The following is a 22,787-nucleotide window of genomic DNA, read 5'->3' as shown; positions in this document are numbered from 1 at the left end:
TCATGTAGGGCAGCTAGACTTCTGGTGACAGCTGGTTGGGACAGAATGTGTTAATTTTGGTTCCTCTTCTCTATTGGCCCAGTGTTTGGCATAAGCTTCGACAGCATCCAAACTGATTTTAAAGTTGTGATACCAGTTGGTAGAAGGCTGCTCACGATATCCTGGTCTTGGTGGGATCAATATAATGAGTAAAGTGATGTTTATATGATTAATTCAATAAGGACCTTAATATTCAAAATAATATGGCGACTTCAAGGCTCTCTCAGTGAAACAGAGTTTTGCGTGCGACGTCACACGTTATATTAATGATGATTGGCTATTCATTGTACCCACCCCTGCCAAATGAACAGGTGACATTGGCATGTAAAGTGAGTGAGTGAGTGAATAGGTTTTACGCTGCGTTTAACAATATTCCAGCAATATCACGGCGGGGGTACATTTGGCTGAAATACTGCCGATGTGGCTGTAAATCGGTACTCACTCACTCTCGGCGGGGGAAATGGGCTTCACACATTGTGCCCGTGTGGGGAATCGAACCCGTGACGAGCGAACGCTTTAACCACTAAGCCACCCCACCGCCCAGCGTGTCAGGTGAAACAGTGAAGGTTAGTCTTAATACTAATGAAGAACGACGGATGATTCACAAACTTGTAATTCAATTGCTGAATATATACATTTTGCTTTCAAACAGAGACACACCACTAAATGAATCGATCTATTGATTTGTCAAACCATAGAAACATGTTAATTTGGGATCGATTTCTCAGAACGCCGGAATCAGCAATGTATGCCGTAGATTTAATGATTCACTTGATATAGCCACAAATGTTGCATTTGTGAATTAATGACATCGATTTCACCTAATGAAGCGAAATGAGAAAAGGAATCAAGTGACATCGCGCTTTGCAGCAAGTATCCCTTTTCAGTCCACGTTGTCGGAGATGGCAAATACGAAGGATTTCGCATTATGTGCCCTTCCTCCTACCAGTATTAGGGGATGAATTATATTCATGATGTCCTTGACGAATCTACCAATGGTAAACAATCGGGCGTAGACATCATAAGCAAAAAAGTGCCTTAGTTGCATGGGCTATTTTCTGTTATCGACTACTGCTTATGTCACAACAATCAGAATCTTAAGTCAATCAGAATTCCCACTGCTGTGCAGTATGGATTTACTTTCGAGCCTCGAATTTTACGTTTGAAAATATTGTTACCACCTTTGCATGTATTTTGTGGGAGAGTATAGGCTGTCCAGACTGAAACAGGCACAGACAAAAAACTAATCATAGTTTGTATAGTTCTATGTAATTATATAAACGACGCATATTTAAAGGTAGTCTGGACTGCATGTTGCAAATTGCCAGTCTAGGTCCAGACATTGTAATTGTCGCATCTTTGAAACCGAGTCATTGTATCTCGGTGGTGTCCTCATTAATTGTCAGATTGATATAGTAATACTTTTGAGTTTTAAAACCATCATAATCCATGTGTGCTATAAAATTTTTCAGCGAGCCGTCCAGGGGATGACATTCACTTTGTTTTGTTGAAGAGATTCCTGAACAAGTCGAGCAATATGAGGCCGGGAGTTGAAAGGAAATGCCTGGGCCATGACGACGCAAAAACGGTAGAACAGCTGATGATCTCGTCGCGGTAGCGCTGTCCATTGAGATTTCCCTCTACCACTATCAAACTGGTCCTCTGTCTTGCTGCAATCCCACCCCATACCATAACGATGCCGTCCCCGAACCGATCTTCTTCCATGACACAATTATTGACGTAACGTTCACCTCGACGTCGGTACACTCGAATCCGTCCATCGCTGTGGCTGAGGTGAAAACGAGACTTGTCAGTAAACAGAACTTGTCCCCACTGCATGGCCGTCCAGCATAGAGGCTGTCTGCACCACTGTAGACGTGCTTGACGGTGGTTTGCTGTCAAAATGACTTTTTTTATTAGCAGTGCATAACACCGCCACGATTTGTCAAACATTTATTCACTTAAAGAGGCATAATGCGTATAAATCTCCAAATGGCAAAAAGGCGTCTGACCCACTCTTTCTGCAGCGCCTGGTCAAATTCAGCTAATGCGGGCGGCAGCCTATGACAATGACGCACACGTCTCCCTATCAAATCTCAGACGTGTTCAATGGGGGAAAGGCATGGGATCATTGCTGATCAGGGCGATTTATGATCGTTGTGCTGCCTGAGGTTAACATTGGTGGTCCTTAAAGACAAAACGTCGACCCACACGCTTTGCAAACAAAGGATGGGTGTATGTGTTGTCCCGATAGTACTGTCCAGTGACCCTTCCTTTCTCAATAAGTTAAGCCAAAGTCAAAGTTAAGCCATCCAACACAATAAACGACTCATCTTTCACGAGGTCTCATGTTGTCTTTGGCTTAACTTTTATTTTGACGTTGTCTGACACGAACACGCCAATCAAGGAAGTGCAAAGTGAATCGGAACATTCGAAAACATTTGATTCGTCTTTTGAGCTCGATGTCGTAGAACCTGGTTTCGGATGAATCGATTCTGTATTCCTGTTGTTGATCTGTTGTATCCTTGAACGGGGTCGATCGTCAACATGTTGGGTATGTTGGTACTGATTCCATAGTCAATTAATCACAGACTATGACTCATTGAACGTATTGACCACTCCATGCTGACTTCCGCAAGTTTCCAGATTGTCAATATCCCATAGGCACTAAACGTGTTTCATACGCACGCATTACAAGTTCAGAAACCAGCAATGAATGAAATGAAGTAAATCCCAATTGTATGACAAGCAGAATCAATAAGATTGACAGAATTAATGGTCCACAGAGAGTAATCCTTGAAAGTGTCAAATTCAAGCTAAAAAATCCTAAGCATGTGTGTGGTACCAATGCGTGAGGTACGTGTACACTATCGGATGTGTTTAGGGGTTTTGCTTTACAGACATAAGCGTTCTTTGTGGTCAACGCTTATCTTTGTTTTAATACTTTGTGTCAACATTAAAATTTCATGATCCCTTACTTAGTTTTAGGAGTATATGATTAACGTGTATCATGTATCATAATATTTGGATCCGAGAAGATCCTGGGTAGAATAGATATACTGTCTGATTAATTTGAAGGAAGCATGTATGCTGAAATGCTTTAAAATGTTTTTATTACATTACGAACTAACGAGAGAAAAATACAATATCTTTACAGTCCTACACACAGGGCTACATTTACGGAAGTAAGTTGACGTCAAACGTCTTTCTTTATGACGTCAGAGCATAATTGTACCCTGGCACCTAGGTCCCTTTTCTCCTGGTGCGCGTCACAAGCACATTGTTCTCATGAATTTCATATTAAGGATCAAGACACTTTAACGTAATAATGTGTTTAAATGTACAATGAATCTGGACAGATGTTTCAAAGTGGATATATTTTAAGGTGATAACGTTTCACGCAGTTTACACATATATTCACACGCAAAAGAAACGCAAGTGGTTTTAAGCAAAAAGATTACAAACACGGAACCATAAATTGATACGAGTTTTAGCATGAAGTGAAGCCTGATGGTGTTATCAATATTTTTGGTTGCATTTTGGAAGCCCCGAGTAAAAACGCAACATAAAAAACGAATCGCCAAAATGCACCATTTTAATGACTATGTGGATATCATGCACCCATGGCGAAGTCGAAAATGCTCGAACTGTCACGAACTGTAGTGTCAACAATGCCACGCCTAACTCAAATTGAAAGAAACCAGGCTATCGGACGTTTGGAAGCTGAAGAGTCTGTCTAAGATGTTGCCCGTCATTTCAACGTTAACCTAACCACAATTTACCGTCTCATGCATCGATACAATGCTACATAAACCACAGATGATCTTCCTCGGAGCGGTCGTCCTAGGGTCACCACACCTCGACAAGATCGGCAGATTACCCGTCAACACCAGCATATATCCCTTGGCATCCTTGTTTTGTTAGATACGGTTCAAGATCCTTTTAAAAATATTGAAAACAGTGGTGGTGATAGATTTTCGCCCTGTCTTACACCTAATTGATAAGGGAAATACTCCGATTCTGCATTATTTGATCGTACCATTGATCTAATATTTCTATACATATTTTTAACTAAAGTAAGAAATCGACCCTCTATTCCACTGTTTTGCATTTTAGACCACAGTCCTACTCTCCAGTCAGTATCAAATGCTTTTGTAAAATCTATGCACGCACAATGAAGTTTTTTTAATTGTTTCAAAATATGCATCAACGAATGGACAACGAATATATTATCAGCAGTTTGAAATTGTTTCCTAAATTCCGACTGTGTTGAATATTATTAGCATCTAGAATTTAGGATACTTGTGATTTTTCCGGAACAGCTTAATATTGTAATAGGTCTGTACGAGTTTGGATCAAATGGATAGCCTTTATTTTTGAAGAGCTTCAGAAACACTGTAAGCTACGAAAGCACTGTCTTCAGAACACCTCCTGGCACCTCGTACCTTGTACACGCCTTCGCTTACTGGCGGTGTTCGAAAAGGTGAAAATTCAGAATATTGAACAAAAGCAACCATGGCCTGTGGTATGTCCCCTGGAACACTTTGTATTTCTACCATTCATAACTTCAGGACGAAGCAAACTACCATTGAAGTAGGCATATTGGTTGCTGTGCAGTGGACAGTGGATTGAGGGTATGTCACACAGCTGGCAAGTCATCAACCATTTGCGCCGTCATTTCAGTCAAGATTATCAATACAAATCATCAAATCAATCTCCTTTCACGAAAAAACCACCACCGATGTTTGAATATATTGCAACATATTTCGTGCAATCGCCTTGTCTATGACTTTCAAGTGTTGGCTCAATTGCGGAGAAGAATCTCGAAAACAGAAACGATGAAAGGCCCTATTTCCAATATTTCTCAAGTGTTATTGATGAACCTCCAGGCAGCAGTTTATTAGAACTATAAAAAGCAACGGTACGTTGTACATGGCGTTATCATTGAGTCGCATTATTTATTCCCCCAGGCAGGGAATGGTTTGAAAAATGCGTATGTCCTATGACTTGGCCCCGCATGAACTGACATAACATTTACAATAAAAAACTCCGTTTAAGGAGATGGATAAGTTTCATTTTGATGGATGTACTCCATCTGTCCGTCATTGGGGACTGACCATTTCATATTCAGTATATGTGTGTGCACACCCGTTTATCTTTGTTATCTTATGCACCTAAGCTTATTCCGACGATTTGGCTACTCCAACAACAATCAGAACGAGACATATGCAATACCTTCATATTACTTTACAGTTTTGAAGCATGCTCGATTGTACCCGAGGTGTGAAATGTAGACAACGCAGGCTGGAGCTGCTGGAATATTGCTTGAGAGAAAGGGAAAGTTGACTATTGGAAAGTTGAAGTCCTCCTTGTCCAAAGTCTTGTGGATAGTTGCTGTCACTCTAAATCTATATGCATAAACCTGAATATAAATAAAAAACAAATGAGGCTGTTTCACTGGTCTATTATAGTTCTAAGGTGGGTAAATCAGTGGAAGTGAATTGGCAATTCAACCAAACATTGTTCGCAACACAACATTTGAGACAAAACTAAAGTCTATCTTATTGTCCAACTTGTCTTTTTTTAGCTTTACACAGTGGATCCCCGTTATACCGAATGTACCGATATATGGAAGACGATTATATCATATCGAACCTATTCCCAGGTTCCGACTGCTTCACTATATTAGTACATATAAATCTGCCCGCTTATTTCGAGCTAAATTCGAGATAAAAATACATAGTGGCATCGAGAACCTAGGAATCAGTTTCAACTTTGACTTACTATACCATCTTAATATATACTGAACCGCGAAAGAAACGTCACAATGGATAGATATAAGAGACACCTTATTTGCCCAAACTCTGTAAACATACTTTGAGAGATATGAAAAAGATGAAACTTGGCAAAACTGATCATAAAGGTTGAAATTAAAGTGTCAAATGTTCTGAAAGCGAAACACAGTCTCTGAGAAAATGGCATCACAAGTCAGTATCTCGTGTGTCCGCCATGTGCATTGATGACTGCCGTGCAACGTCGATACATGGATGGAATGAGGCGGTTGATGAAGGCCATAGGCACTTGAACCCATACTCCGAGGAACGCCTGACACGGTTCAGCTGCAGTTGTCGCCCTTGGTCGGACGTCATTCAGCCGTCTTTGAATCTCGTCCCACAAGTGCTCAATGGGATTTAAATCGGGACTGAGGGCAGGCCACTTCATGGTTCTGATACCATTCTACTGGAGGAAGTCTCTTGTTGCTCTCGCAGTGTGGGCACAGGCGTTATCATGCTGAAACTCGTGGTTGCGGCGACGTGCCAAATGAGGTATGGCGTGTGGTCTCAAGACTTGATCAATGTACCGAGCTGCTGTGACACCATTGCCTCTCCCTGGACCGATGTTCCAGGAAGACCACAGGGCCGACCCTCTGTGCGAGACACATTCCACCCCACACCATGATGCTCGGACCACCCCACAACACAAGCATCCGAATAATGTTCCCCACGACGTCGCCAGACCCTCTCTCCGTGTCATCTGCTGTTGAGATACAGTAACGGCTCTCGTCTGAGTAGAGGACTCTTCTCCACTGCTAGTGGCGCCAATGCTGGTGCTGTGTTGCCCACTGAAGGCGGTCCCGGCGATGACGTGGTGTCAGAATGGGTCCTCGGTGTGGTCTGTGACAGTGTAGGAGCCTGCTCGTCAATCGTCGACGCACAATATCCGCATTAATGTGTCCCTGGTGTGTTCCCATGGTCTGTGGAGCATTTTTTCGTAGCAGTAACAAAGCGATCTTAAAGATGCTGTTTTACAGTCTGACGATCATGACGTCGGGTGGTGACCCTTTGGTCGGTCAGCTGTAGTGTTGGTGGTCTGGTATCGTTGCTGGAGACTGTATATGGTCCTTACTTGGACTTGAAATGCATTGGCAACTTGCCGGGGGGGGGGGGGGGGGGGGGGGGGGTGTCCAGCTTGCAATCGTCCAAGGGCTTGGTGTCGCTGATTTCTTGTCAACCTTGGCATGTGGTAGCAATTCAATAACGAATGAATGTTATCCGATCTGGATGTGTTTTTATAGGGCAAGGAATGCGGGAACGCATGTGCATTTCAATTTGCATGGAACTCATGTGCATCGGGTTACCATGGCCGTTGCTGCGTTTGGGCGATCGGTTTTATTGTCATCTGCTTTGTGATTTTTATCATCAAGATTCATTTTTCTTGTCAAGGTAATGTTAAATTTTAGAAAACTTTGACAAAAATTACCCAAATAATTTAAATGACAACTTTTCATGCAATGTTACTTGAGGTGACGTTTCTTTTGCGGTTCAGTATATAAGTTCGTACCATTAATTTATCTCGAAGTTGGTAATACGCATTTAACATTGATATGATGTGAGGTATATCTAGTTCCTTTCCGCACACACCTCACACCGCTGTTACAGTGCTGTCAAGTATGTACTAATCTTTTAATCCAAATGTAATGGTAATCTTTATTGACAAATAAAACATCATGAGTTGTCATGAGTAAAACATGGCGGCATTTCCTGTTTACATAGAAAAGTGCTAACCAAAGCTGCTTGACGCTACCCACGATATCCAAGTTATAAGTTAACAAACTTCAGCCGAGGGTGTCACTTTGTTGTTTCTATCAAGTCCACAGACTAAGTAAAAATTACCCTTGGATGTAATATTATCACATTATTGAGCTATTCAATGACCAAGTAATGATGATTTCTGATTGCTCCTGTGCCTTATAAAGGTAAATGTACATGTGCACGATTTGTCCATCCGACAAAATTAATTTCACTGTACATTATTTGTTACAAGAGCTATTGATCACTGCCTGCGAAAAAAATCAATTTATCCTCGCATCTTTGTACTGCTAAGCATCTATAATATTGTTACTTGATCTGTCTGAATGTCCGGATATCTGGAGGTTACAACACAGCCCCCCTAGTTCAAGATAACGGGGTCCGACTGTTTAAAAAAAAATTGAAATAGGAATTTCAGTATTCTATACTTCCATTGTTCCAATTCTGGCAATACACGAGCTTTGATAATGTGCGTCAGAAATTGAGATTGCATCCAGGAGGAACAGATTTGGCTTTGCATGTCTATGTGAAATTACCAACAGCATGCAACATTAATAAACAAATAATCAGCCGATAGATCTGATAATGACGAATGAGTTCAGTGACGTCAACTCGCATATGTTAGGGACGATGCTTTGCATTGGTAACCCCTTGAGTATCCCGGATTGGAATACATCCCCAGCAACATATGCCGTTGTAAAGAAGCGACTAAGTGGGTTAGGTGGTGAGGCGCGATGGTTTGGTTGATTGCTTCTGACCTACGACATGCTACTCATAAAATCAATCAATGTATTGTCCGGACAAGACTCAAAGACACCATGCTGCAGTTTAATAAGAATAACCCACTCGGACACATTATACTGACTCATAGCCGACCATTAAACCCCGTTATATCGAATGTTTTAGCTTCTTAATGCCGAGTGCCTAGCAGGTAAGAAGAACCATCTGTTAACGTCTTTTGGTATGACGGGTCAGGGTATTGAACCCCCGACTTTCCCCTTTCTTCCACGGAGGCGATCCGATCTTCATTTAGTTGGAATTTCAAACGTGGTTATGAACCTCATTGCAGGGACTTTAGACTATTTTATTGATTATTACAAGAAAATCGAAGTCACATTGTTTAAGAAATAAATCCTAAATTTAAGATGCTAAATACCAAATAAGTTTTAAATACTTTAACCTAGGACACTAGTGCGATTTTAGCATTATCAATGCATTTATTCTGATGATGAAATACCATAATAAAATCAATGATAGTTTGAAATTCCGAAAACATGCAGAAACCTTTTGAGTTCCAACAGTCCAGAACATCTTTTCATGAACGCCAGACCTGCTTGACTCTCTGACACCGAGAATTCGGACTGATGTATCTGAGAACAACTCTGAACATCGTAACGTTAACATGTTCACGCGCACTGGTTACACAATGTTGTAATGTTCGGATTTCAGAAATTCAGTACAATCATTTCCGATGGGGCATATTGGACGTTTAGAAGATATGCGTTTTTGAGATCTATGAATTAATGAATCTGCATTCACAATGGAATTGATATCAAAAGGCTCAGCAAGATAGTATGAGGTATCTCTATAAACAGGTATCCTAAACATTTACTCGGGTACGCCAGCTCTCTTACCAGACGTCACTGGGGTTACAAGGGATGCAGGTCTTGAACCAGAATCCAGCCTGGTGTACATGGGCGTAGTTCAGAGGGCTGTCATCGCTATCGTGGTCGTAGGTAGAGAAGTGCTGTCTCCCCAATTCACCCAAACAATCACCATTATTGCGTGAACTGTCTCTGGTTCCCCATGTGGCTTCATTGACATTTGATAACCATCTATACTATTTAGTTAGAATTTCTTATACACCTGCTATCTGATGGAAGAGGTGAACGCATCTCTGTTGATAAAATGAAGTCTGTAATTTTGAAATTTTGAAATTTTGTCATTTCTGAGACAGAAGTCATAAGGTAGATTGACTAATCCATCTTTGCAATCTTTGTGGAAATGTCATGTTGCTGTATGAATGTATCGACGCCAAATGCCATCCTACACCAGACTTGAAAGGGTTCTGGAGACGCGGCAGGGTGAAATAGAAACAGGTTTTTTTTCCCGTTCATTGTGACCACTGTCAACCCACGAATGATCTGAAAAGATCTTGTAAAAATGAACTTAATTTCCGGACTCCTTGTGAAAGATATGACAGGTTTCACCTTCGATCCAAATAGACTAATCAAATAATCGTCGTGACATGTCTCCATTTGGCCAATCCGAGGAGTTTAACAGAATACTTACATCGACAGACGAATTGAAACGTTGGAAAATAGACCTCATATTAAATCGACAATATGTTAAGATCATGACAAGCAAAGTGACATTTTTTTTAAAGTCATGATATACACAAAGAAAAAGTTAAGCACACCCAAATATATTTCATTATTGTTTGGTCCAAATATTTGTAATAGTCATGGAAAATATAATTACGGGAAGAATGATGTTTCCTCGAGATGATGTAATTAGTCATGCGTGACGAAAGCTCACGTGCCATGCATGGTTTACCCGTGCAGCATGCTACCCTCGAGTATCTCTAAAAGCAGTATATCTGAACGTTAAAATTGCTTACTTAAGCTCGGTTTTAAACCGTTATTCCATGACATTGTGTGACCATGGCACGAAGGCCATGATCAAGAGTCACAAGATGTTAAATATTCAGCATGCATAACGCAGGAATCTCTTGTAATGCCATTGGTCGGAATTTGGGGTATCGTCACACTGTCATAAGCCGTTTAGCGGAGAAACCGGTGATGTACAGGGCCGTCCCAGATCCGGAAGACCTCCTGTGATAACACATCGCGCAGACAGGGACCTTCTTCGTCTCAAACGTCGAGAACCCTTAACAAGTACTCGTCTGAAACAGCTGTGGTTGCCCAATCATCGCTGCAGCACCAGAACCGTCAGGAACGGGCTGAATGCAGCAGGACTGAGAGCTCGGCGAGTCATAAAGCGTCCCTTGCTGAGAGATCACCACAAAGCTGCTCGTTTAGCATGGTGTATTGCACGACAGAACTGGAATCTGAGAACTTGGAGACAGATCCATTGGTCAGACGAAAGTCGCTTTCAGCTCCACGTCACTGATGAAAGAACGAAAGTTTAGAGGCACCGGAACACGGCCTACACCTCCAGGAACATTAAACCGACTGTTGCATACGGCGGGTGGTCGGTAATGGTTTGGGGGTGTATCTCTCATGATTGCATGTTGGATTTGGTCACCATAAGGGGCAACTTAACAGGGGCTCAGTACATCCGGAACGTTTTGAGGCCGGTCGTCGTTTCTCATTTTGACAACCACCCTCTTGTTGCTCGACCTCAGTAGATGGACGACAATGCCAGGCCTCATCGTTCGAATGCAGTCGTGGATTACATGAGGGCCAATGCAATAGCAACTCTACCCTGGCCAGCAATGAGCCCAGATTTGAACCCCCTTGAACATGTTTGTGATATTCTGGGGCGGCGCATACAGGCACGAGATCCTCCTGTACAAGATGTACGCCAGTTGGAAGCAACATTGCATCAGGAGTAGTTGTTGTTGACCCATCAAAAGATCCAACGTCTGACTGGAGGCTTGAGGCGGGATGCATCATCTGGGCACGTGGCGGTTATACCTTTGACCGAAAGCAACGTCGGTCTCATAGAAATGGCCCTATAGAATAGTTTAAATATACATAAAACACGCCTGTGAGTAGAAAGTCTCGAGCATAGGCCGAAACTATCTAAACCATAGGCGTAACAGGCAAAATCATGGTGAACATATGTGAACGGATCATTGAAGTTTATCGATCACACCAAGTGTTCTCGAAAAACGACAAACTGATCAAAAGTAGTTCAGTTGTCCCCAAATGTACCAACCATAGCATTTACATCATTCGCGCAGCGTTTACAAATCTGAATATAAAATCATAACGGGGAGCTATGTTATAGGACCCAATAGTAACTTACTATATGTACTATATTTTCATCGTAGTTATTCAACATGTTCACTGCATTTGTGAAGATCCGGGGTAGAATAGGTCTTCAGCAACCCATGCTTGCCATAAAAGGCGACTATACTTGTCGTAAAAGGCGACTAACGGGATCGGGTGGTGAGGCTCGCTGACTTGGTTGATGCATGTCATCGATACCAATTGCGTGGATCGATGCTCATGATGTCAATCATTGGATTTTCTGGTCCAGACTCGATTATTAACAGACCGCCGTCATATAGCTGGAATGTTGCTGAGTGCGGCATTAAACAACAAACCAACAAAACAACCAACATATTTTAGATATCGTAAGATGAATATGTTTCATTAGGCGTTTGTCTTCTTTCTATCAAAATTGTACTTACACTGTTGTTTCAAGCGTCAGTTGAACACACTCGTTGTGTTGTAATGTCTCCAATTGTCACTGTTACATTCTTCTTTGTAGAGTTTCTAACCTCCACTGTTGAACTTGTCTGATAGTAAAGAGTTGTTATTACATTATTTCGGCACTAATCTGTAAAATTCCACTGACATTATAGTGTTACCAAACTCCTCTTGAAAATCATACCTACATTGCAGTGTGTAGGATCTCTACAACAGTATAATACTTACACTATAGTGTTTCCAAACTCGACATCGACATTTTATTTACGTTATAGCATTTCCATCCTCCACAACAGCATTCTAACTTACCTACAAATTCCAACCTCTACAATATCGTTCTTCTCACACTGTACTATTTAGAAACTCTAAAGCAGCATTCTACCTACACTGTAATGTTTTCAACCTCTACAATGGTATTCGACTTACGTTTTAGTGCTGCCAAGATCTACTGGATCAATCTACTTACGCACTTGTGTTTCTGTGATCTACGTAGCATTATAATGTTTCCAGCCTCCACTGTAGCATTCTCCAGTATGGAACACCTCATCGAGTGTCCAGTATTGTGCCCCAGAAACACTGTAAGTGACACACGCAGTGTCTTCAGAACACATCCTGGCACATCCAGTCTTCGTACGTTTGAAAAACTGATCATCGGAATATTGAACAAAAGCAAGAATACCGTGTGATATGTCCTAAAAATATTTTGAATTTCAAAGGTGAAAAGCTTCATAAAGATACCATGAAGTAGAAATGATGGTTGCTGTGCAGCGGACGATGGACTTGTTTCTATAATTTGCCCAATGTCGAAGTAACGTCTAAATAAGTCTGTAGAAACGTTGTGAAACGCAATGAATAGATTGTTACATGCTTTTTGCAACGCCTAGTCTATAACTTTCAAGTGTTGACACAATTAAGTGAAAATCTCAGAAAAGGGCATGATAAAAAAAGCCTTATTAACAGTACTTCTTAAGTGTGTTATTTACAATGCTGGGGATCTCTGCAACTCTCGACAATAAACAATGCTTTTTGTACATAGCAGTTATTATTTAAACATTTACTCTTCCATGGCAGGTAATGGTTAAAGAAATGATTATGTTCTCAAACGTATATTATGACTTGCCACCACATGAACTGAAATAACATAAAGCAGGTCGAGCAGTTTGATAAGTCATATTGTGACGGATGTACTTCATCTGCCCGTCATTGGTGACCGAACATTTTCTATTCAGTGTGTGTGCGTGCGTGCGTGCGTGCGTGCGTGCGTTCGTTCGTGCGTGCGTGCGTGCGTGCGTGCGTGCGTGCGTGTGTGTGTGCGCACCTATTCGTCTTTAATCCAAGGATGGTATCTTATGCAGAAAAGCTTATTTCAATGACTTTAGCTACTCAAACTACCACAACAATATCGGCGGAAAAGTTAATCAGTCTCTTGTTAACTGGCCATAAGCTTTATTAACGTTATCAGGGTAGTACAACACACTCGACAGTGGGGAAACAGTTCATATGATGAAACAGGACTAAACTGATAGGTAATGTACACATAATAAGGATCACTGTAAATATATATTAGCACTTATTTTCATGTGTTATCAACCTACTGTAAGATACATTCCGTCGCCTTGAATGATATGACGTCGTGGAAACGTCATTGAGACGTCCAAACGTTCACAGTTATTTTCAAAACATAAATGTCAGTAGGTGCCCATCAATTAACCTGATAACAATGCCGACAATAGCATTCAGAATCATTCGGCTGTTACAAACATTTCACATCCACTCAGCAGATTACTACCAATATATGGGGTCCAGAACATTTCTTCAGGGATGCCACTTCTTTTGCCATCGGGAGTTTCAGACCAAACACCGTTTGGGTTACACGATGTGCACGCCTTGAACCAAAATCCAGAATGATGTTCCTGTGCGCAGTTCTGAGGACTGTCATCATGGTCCGCATCATACGTAGAGAAAGGCTGTCCTTGCAGTTCACCCAGACAATCCCCAGCATTGTTAATGGAATTTGCACTTCCCCAGCTGGACGCATATGAAAATGAATATTTATTTCCCGAATCTATCTGGAATTGAGTATATATCCGCTGTCTGAAGCTCGAAGTCACATCTGAGAGGTCAAATTGAAGTCGGTGAAGGCGACCATTTACAATGTAGGATATCTTGTCATTGCCAAGCCAAAAGTCCTGGGCTGGGTCTCCAAACCCATCTCTGTAATCTTGCCATGAACGGTTGAAGTCAGTGGAGTTAGTGTGTCTTTGTATGTATGTGTTTCCACCCCAACTCATTCGACACCACACCCGGAAGGGTTCGGTAGATAGAGTTGGATGAATGAAGAAGAGTCCCTCTTCACCATCGTAATGACCACTTGCAACACCTTCAGAACAATCTGGAACAAACAGCAAAGAATAAGTATTATAAGTAATTATTTATTGCAATTCTATGCCCTGTTTGTTATTTATCAACACTCGACAAGCAGGTGTATTAAATTGTCATTATCGGATGCATGCATGCTCTCAAAACCTGAATATCTATAGCAAGAGGTTTGCAAATTATTTCTATATTCCTGAGAAATCTCGATATGTTGATTGCACGATTCCGACAATATCATACATGTAGGTATGTGTTTATGAATCGCTATCAAATAGCGATGATACCAGGTGTTTGCCAATATGTTTGCGATCATGCCCCTTCGGTCAAGAAATAGACATATATTTGGAAGTAATAATTCCACCCAAATTGTTATCATATGTATACACCACGATTCATACGACAATATCATACATGTAGGTATGTGTTTATGAATCGCTATCAAATAGCGATGATACCAGGTGTTTGCCAATATGTTTGCGATCATGCCCCTTCGGTCAAGAAATAGACATATATTTGGAAGTTATAATTACACCCAAACTGTTATCATATGTATACACCAAATTCCAATTATTTACCATGATATTCCCATTTCCAAACATGATGTAAAATTGCTACACTCTTATGAAATGTAGGGGTTAAAGAAAAATGAACGTTAATACCAAGTATTGGAACAAAAATACGTATTGCTCAAAAACATCCTTTGCAAGAACGTTTATGCCTGCAAAACTTAGCAGCAAAATACATCCTATAGTGCCTCACGCAGTCGCGCCACACACGTGCGTAGGGTGTCATTCATTGATTTTGACACTTCCAAGGAAGGTCGATCAATGTCTGTAGACCATTATTTCTGTCAATCTCAAATATTTTGCTTATCATGCAGTTGTGATTTACTTCATTTTTGTTTGTTTATGAAATAGCGATGTCGAACAGTAAATGGATGGCATCGTTCATGTCGATACCAAACACCGATTCGTCCATCTGCAAAGTCGAAATTGAAGTACTCATCACTGAACATGGTACAGCGTTTGCCATTCGTAGCAGCTTTTGCTGTCGCGTCATCCACTGGACGACGTGCTTTTATACCTGCATTTGTAAGGCGATGCCTCCCAGTCACATATTCAAACACGTGTAGCAGCCCTGAAGTTACTGTTTATTTTGGACCAGCACTCATCTTAACGTCTGTTGTCTGACTGTTACATCTTCCCCGGACGAGAAACGTCATGCTTTTTGACTACTGCATGTCTCCAGCGGTTTTTCTAATCGACACCCCACCCCGTGTCTTTCCGACTGCCTGCCATTTTTGCCCTACTCTTAAGTCCTGTCTTGGCAGTGGACTGTATTTTAGCCTTTAGCGTCTGGGTCTTTAAACACATTACATAATATCTTATCAAGGTTACAACATTACTTTCACTTGTTTTCACGACATTTCGAAATTTGACTTGTATCATATGTTGCCGTGTTTCTTTTCAGGCGGACAGTTGACTTGCCTTTGCATGTGTTTGCGATGGGTGCTTACGGTGGAGCAGTTTAATGATGACACCACGCGGGCTCGAAAACCAACTCACCGATCATTAGTCGTTCACAGTCGTCCCCAACATATCCACCATAGCATTTACACTTGTTTCCATCATTCGTGCAACGTTTACGAATCTGAAATAAAAAATCCTAACATGGAACATTGTTATAGGATCCAATAGTAACTTGCTATATACACTATATTTTCATCGTAGTTATTCAACGCCTTCATTCCATTTATGTTACAGTATTTCTAGCCTCTACAGTACCATTCTTCTGACAGTGTGGTATTTCATTAACATCCTACTTACACTGTTGAGTTTCCCACATCTACAACAACATTCTATCTACACTGTAGAGATTCTCAAATATACAACAACATTCTCGTTGTCATGTTTCCAACCGCTACAATAACATTCTACTTACACTGTACAGTTTTCAATATCTACAACAACTTTCTTCTTACGCTGCAGTGTTTCCAACCATGACAGCAGCATACTCACGTTGAAGTGTTTTCAACCCCTATAATAGCATCCTGCTTTCATTGTAGTGTTTCGAAACAACACAATATCATTCTACTTAGATTGTAGTGTTTCGAACCACTACAGCACCATTATACTTACGTTGCAGTATTCCCTACCTCAACCGCAATGTTCTAGTTATGTTGCAGTATTTCCAACCTCAACCGCAACGTTCTACTTACACTGTTGTGTTTCCAACCACAACAGCAATATTCTACTAACGTTGTAGTGTTTCCAATTTCTACAACTTCCTTCTGCTGACATTGTAGTTTTTCCCAACCTCTTGATTAGGATTCTACTTACACTGCAGTGTTTCTAAGGCCTACAATGACATTCTACCTTAGTTGCAGTGTTTTCAAACTCTACAACAGCATTTTACTTACAGTGTAGTTTTTGCATTGCAACACAACAGCATTCTACCTAAGTTGCAGTTTCCCCAACCTCAACAGCAATATTCTACTTACACTGTATTGTTTCCAACCTAAACAGCAATATTCTACTTACACTGTAGTATTTCCAACCTCAACAGCAATATTCTAGTTACGTTGTAGTGTTTCGGACCTCAACAGCAATATCCTACTTACACTGTAGTATTTCCAACCTCAACAGCAATATTCAAGTTACGTTGTAGTGTTTGTTTCCAACCTCAACAGCAATATTTTACTTACACTGTAGTGTTTCCAACCTCAACAGCAATATTTTACTTACACTGTAGTGTTTCCAACCTCAACAGCAATATTCTACTTACACTGTAGTGTTTCCAACCTCGACAGCAATATTCTTGTTATGTTGTAGTGTTTCCAACCTCAACAGCAATATTCTACTTACACTGTAGTGTTTCTAACCTCAACAGCAATATTCTTCTTACACTGTAGTATTTCCAACCTCAACATCAATATTCTAGTTACGTTGTAGTGTTTGTTTCCAACCTCAACAGCAATATTTTACTTACACTGTAGTGTTTCCAACCTCGACAGCAATATTCTAGTTATGTTGTAGTGTTTCCAACCTCAACAGCAATATTCTACTTACACTGTAGTGTTTCCAACCTCGACAGCAATATTCTAGTTATGTTGTAGTGTTTCCAACCTCAACAGCAATATTCTACTTACACTGTAGTGTTTCCAACCTCAACAGCAATATTCTACTTACACTGTAGTATTTCCAACCTCAACATCAATATTCTAGTTACGTTGTAGTGTTTGTTTCCAACCTCAACAGCAATATTTTACTTACACTGTAGTGTTTCCAACCTCGACAGCAATATTCTAGTTATGTTGTAGTGTTTCCAACCTCAACAGCAATATTCTACTTACACTGTAGTGTTTCCAACCTCGACAGCAATATTCTAGTTATGTTGTAGTGTTTCCAACCTCAACAGCAATATTCTACTTACACTGTAGTGTTTCCAACCTCAACAGCAATATTCTACTTACACTGTAGTATTTCCAACCTCAACATCAATATTCTAGTTACGCTGTAGTGTTTGTTTCCAACCTCAACAGCAATATTTTACTTACACTGTAGTGTTTCTAACCTCAACAGCAATATTCTTCTTACACTGTAGTATTTCCAACCTCAACATCAATATTCTAGTTACGTTGTAGTGTTTGTTTCCAACCTCAACAGCAATATTTTACTTACACTGTAGTGTTTCCAACCTCGACAGCAATATTCTAGTTATGTTGTAGTGTTTCCAACCTCAACAGCAATATTCCACTTACACTGTAGTGTTTCCAACCTAAACAGCAATATTCTACTTACACTGTAGTATTTCCAACCTCAACAGCAATATTCTAGTTACGTTGTAGTGTTTCGGACCTCAACAGCAATATTCTACTTACACTGTAGTATTTCCAACCTCAACAGCAATATTCTAGTTACGTTGTAGTGTTTGTTTCCAACCTCAACAGCAATATTTTACTTACACTGTAGTGTTTCCAACCTCGACAGCAATATTCTAGTTATGTTGTAGTGTTTCCAACCTCAACAGCAATATTCTACTTACACAGTAGTGTTTCTAACCTCAACAGCAATATTCTACTTACACTGTAGTGTTTCCAACCTCGACAGCAATATTCTAGTTACGTTGTAGTGTTTCCAACCTCAACAGCAATATTATACTTACACTGTAGTGTTTCTAACCTCAACAGCAATATTCTACTTACACTGTAGTGTTTCCAACCTCAACAGCAATATTTTAGTTACGTTGTAGTGTTTCCAACCTCAACAGCAATATTCTTCTTACACTGTGGTCTTTCCAACCTCAACAGCAATAGTCTACTTACACTGTAGTTTTTTCCAACCTCAACAGCAATATTCCACTTACACTGTGGTGTTTCCAACCTCAACAGCAATATTCTACTTACACTGACTGTAGTGTTTCCAACTTCAACAGCAATATTCTTCTTACAATGTTGGTCTTTCCAACCTCAACAGCAATATTTTACTTACACTGTAGTGTTTCCAATCTTTACAACAGCATTTTATACTTACGTTGTAGTGTTTCCAAGATTTTGGACTTCATTTCACTACTTACTGTTGTGTTTCTAAGATCTACAACAGTATTCAACTTTCGTTGTCGTGTTTACAAAATGGATACCGGACACAGATATAGGCCACGGGGAGAAAACTGTAGACTATGCAAATCTAATAAATGAAAATAACTTGAATTTAGACGTTTACTCCCAGAGTAAAAACGCAGACAGTGTAAAGAAATACGTACAGAACTGGAAAGGGCATGTGAACTCCATATAAATACATTCTGTAAACATGTTCGTAAGCTTAGGCGTAGGAGTCCAGTTATTGACAAACTAGGTTACAATGGACATCGTGTTGTTTCTTCGGCTGATATATGTAAACTGTGGGGTGACTTTTATTATACCCCCAACCTACAAGGGCGGTCGTTTATAGTTATTCGAAGGAATTTCGTCCGTCCGTCCTTCCGAGGATATGTCTCTTGTGAGACCTATGACTTGAAACCTACTCAATAGACTCTTTTCAAACTTGGTAAACACTATTTGTATCTATAGGAGAGGTGCAGTACAAAGTTTCATTTTAATATTTGGATTTTCTGAAAAATACAGCCTTTTTTTCATTTTCTACTTAAATTTTGACTTGAATGTTATACTTAAACATTTCTGCGACAAATTAACTTGAAAACTACTGCATCAAATTAAGGAAGAGTTTCCATACCAAAATAAGAGGTACAGTGCAAAGTTTGATTTTGATATGTGTATTTTCTAAAGAAATATGGTATTTTCTAATTGTGAACTCATATTAAGTAGAAAAGAAGACAGGCACTACGCACTCAATTGAAACTCCAATCCTTCCCTGATGTTATACAATTTGATTTGAGAAAAGAATATGGAACAATCATGTCTGTATTCAGCCTTTTCGTATGTGTTAATTTCTACCTAGAAGGAGAATCGCAAGTGTTTGCTGCATATTTAGATAATGAAAAGGCATTTGATTGTATTTTGCACAAAGGTCTATTCGTCAAGTTACATGATCTTTGTGTCAAGCCAAGAAGTTGGGCAAGGTACGAGTTGTGTCAGTATGGTTCTTCCTCGTTTTCATAAATGATCTTATGTGTGACTTAAGGAAAGTAAACAATAGTCTCTCCGTTCGTGGAATATATTGAACCTATGTTTTACTGGCCGATGATGCAACACTCTTGTCTATAATCCCTTAAGGCTTACAGTCTTCACTTGATCCAGTTCGTTTATATGCCAATCAATGGAGATTCACCTATATATAATGCAGGTGAGAGTAAATCACTTATGTTATATAAAATACGACAGCTTCATAATACAGGAAGCTACAAGTTTGGTGATGATATAATTGACAACTCTGACTTTGTCAAATATGGCGGAATAACCATAAACTGTAACTTATCCTGAACAGAAAAAGGCATGACGTGTTACTCAAAAAGCAATAAAATGTGTTTATTCATTACAATCCCTTGACCTTAACTATTCCGACCTCCACCCAGCTGCGTGTGTCAGTATATGGAAAAGAATGATTCCACCAACAAGCTTATATGGATGTGAATTGTTACCAGCCTTATATGGTAAAGAATATGAACTGGTTTACGATCGTTCGCCATATACAAGGATTTGGTAAAAGACAACCAATAGATTTGTCTATTTCTAACTTAGGAATGTAGTCAATGCATGGCTACATAGATAAATGTAAATTGGAATTATAAGGAAGGCTTTGTTACAATGAGTTTAACTCAGTAACGAAAGATCTATTTTGTGCTTACATTGCTACCGACGCTATTGTCAATATCAACTTTCCAGGAAGGATATGCAAAAAAGTGCCATTCAGACAACTGTATCAATAAATATACTGACAGTGGTAACTTTATATATAGTTTTTCCTTAGTATTTACTTAGCGGTATTTCCAAGATCTGAAATGGAATTATACTTACACTACTGTGTTTCCAAGATCTACAATGTGATTCTCCTTACTTTGCAGTGTTTCCAAGATCTACAATTAATGGGATTCTACTAACACTCCAGTATGTCCAAGGTCTTCAACTTCATTCTACTTACGTCGTTGTGTTTCTAACATCTACAACAACATTTTAATTACACTGAAGTACTTCTAACCTCTACTTCAACATTCTTTAGCATTTCCAAACCTCTAAAAAGTATTTTTCTTCGGTTGGAGTGTTTCCAAAATCTACAAATCCATTCTACTTACAGGGCAGTGTTTCCAACCTCTACAACATCAATTCTACTTGCCTTGTAGTGTATCCAAGATCTAATACACCCTTTCAAACGTGAAAGATCTGCAATGGCATTAAACCTACGTCACAGTGTTTCCAAGATCTTCAACTGCATTCTACTTACATCGGAGTGTCTCCAACCTCTTCAACAGCGTTGTATTTACACTGTAGTTTTTCCAACATCTACGACAGCACTCTGCATACCTTGTATTATTTCAAAACTTTAGAATAGCAATTAACTTACACTGTAGTGTTTCCAAGATCTACAATGGCAGTCTACTTACGTCGCAGTGTTTCCAAGATAGCCAATTGCACTGTAGTATTTCCAAGGTCTACTGTAGCATTCTACTAACACAGTAGTGTTTCTAACCTCTACAATAACACTTCTGTTCTGTATTGTTTACTAGATTTACTGTAGCATTCAACTTACAGTATAGTGTTTCCAGCCTCCACTGTAGCATTCTCCGGTCTGGAACATTTCATCGTGTGTCCGGCATAGAGCTCCAGAAACGCTGTAAGCCACACAAGCACTGTCTTTAGAACATATCCTGGCACATCCCGTCTTCGTTCGTACCTGGTACTCTCCCGTGTTAACTGGCGGAGTTTGAAAAGCAGAACATTCAGAATATTGAACAAAAGCAACCATACTGTGAGATATGTCCCCAAAACTACTTTGAATTTCTACCATGAAAAGCTTCAGAAAGATAAAAACTATCATTGAAGGAGACATGTTGGCTGCTGTGCAGTGGGCTGTGGACTGAGGGGATATCACACAGCTAGAAAGTCATCAATTGTTCGCGCTTTGATTTAGGTCAAGATTATCAATACTAAACATGGAATCAATCTTCTTGCACGAAGACGACTCTCAATGATTGATCTGCTCCTATATTGTACCTTTCGTAAAAAGTACCATCTATATTGGTCAATAGAATGCTTTGGCAATCGACCAGTCTATGACTTTTAAGTCATAGTACAATTGCGGAGAGAATCTCAGAAAAAGTAATGATAAAAAAGACAAAGTTTCCAAAGTTTCTTGAGTGCTATTAATTAAACTCTCGGATCGATAATAAACTATGGTATGTCGTACATGGCAGATATCATTGAGTCACCTTAACTATTACCCAATGCAGATAAGGGTTTAAAAATTCATGTTTCCTATTACTTGCACCGCAATTAACAACTGAAGGAGTCTGAGAAGCCTTATTATGATGGATGTACTTCTTCTGTCCGTCATTGGGGACCGGTCATTTCATATTCAGTGTCTTTCTTTCTTATCTTTACACTCATGCTATTTCTACGACTTTGGCTACTTAAACCATCGGCATACCTTAATTTTACATCACACGAAGCATGTTGGATTGTACTTGAGGCTGAAGTTGCTGGAATATTGCTCGACATTAAGGGAAAGTTAATTATGGGAAAGTTGAAGTCATCCCTCTTGTCATAGTCTTGTGGATAGTTGTTGTTACTCTGAATCTGTATGCATAAATCTGAATAAAAATAAAATACTAATGAGGTGGTTTCACTGGTCTCTGCTATTTCTAACTAAGGTGGGTCACTGAGTGGAAGTGAACTGGCAATTTGACCAAACAATAAGCAAATGTGGCGCAA

General features: G+C 39.9%; 1 protein-coding gene and 1 pseudogene across 1 annotated transcript; both read right to left on the bottom strand.

The window, feature by feature from the left end:
- Positions 1-9,228: 9,228 nt before the first annotated feature.
- On the bottom strand, positions 9,229-9,745 carry LOC139463648 (angiopoietin-related protein 1-like; annotated as a pseudogene).
- A 3,986-nt stretch (positions 9,746-13,731) lies between these two features.
- Positions 13,732-21,906, bottom strand: LOC139463526 (fibrinogen-like protein 1). The gene is made up of 3 exons (XM_071244796.1): positions 21,607-21,906; positions 15,970-16,054; positions 13,732-14,420 (listed from the first exon to the last, which is right to left on the bottom strand). The coding sequence occupies exons 1-3, from the start codon at positions 21,904-21,906 to the stop codon at positions 13,771-13,773; spliced, it is 1,035 nt and encodes a 344-aa protein (XP_071100897.1). The 3' UTR covers positions 13,732-13,770.
- Between the last annotated feature and the right edge of the window lie 881 nt (positions 21,907-22,787).

This window comes from Haliotis cracherodii, unplaced genomic scaffold, assembly GCF_022045235.1.
Source record: "Haliotis cracherodii isolate W230 unplaced genomic scaffold, xgHalCrac1.p SCAF_16, whole genome shotgun sequence".
NCBI classification, from domain to species: domain Eukaryota; kingdom Metazoa; phylum Mollusca; class Gastropoda; order Lepetellida; family Haliotidae; genus Haliotis; species Haliotis cracherodii.
The sequence above is the reverse complement of the archived record's forward strand: the minus strand, read 5'-3'. Positions and strand labels throughout refer to the sequence as shown.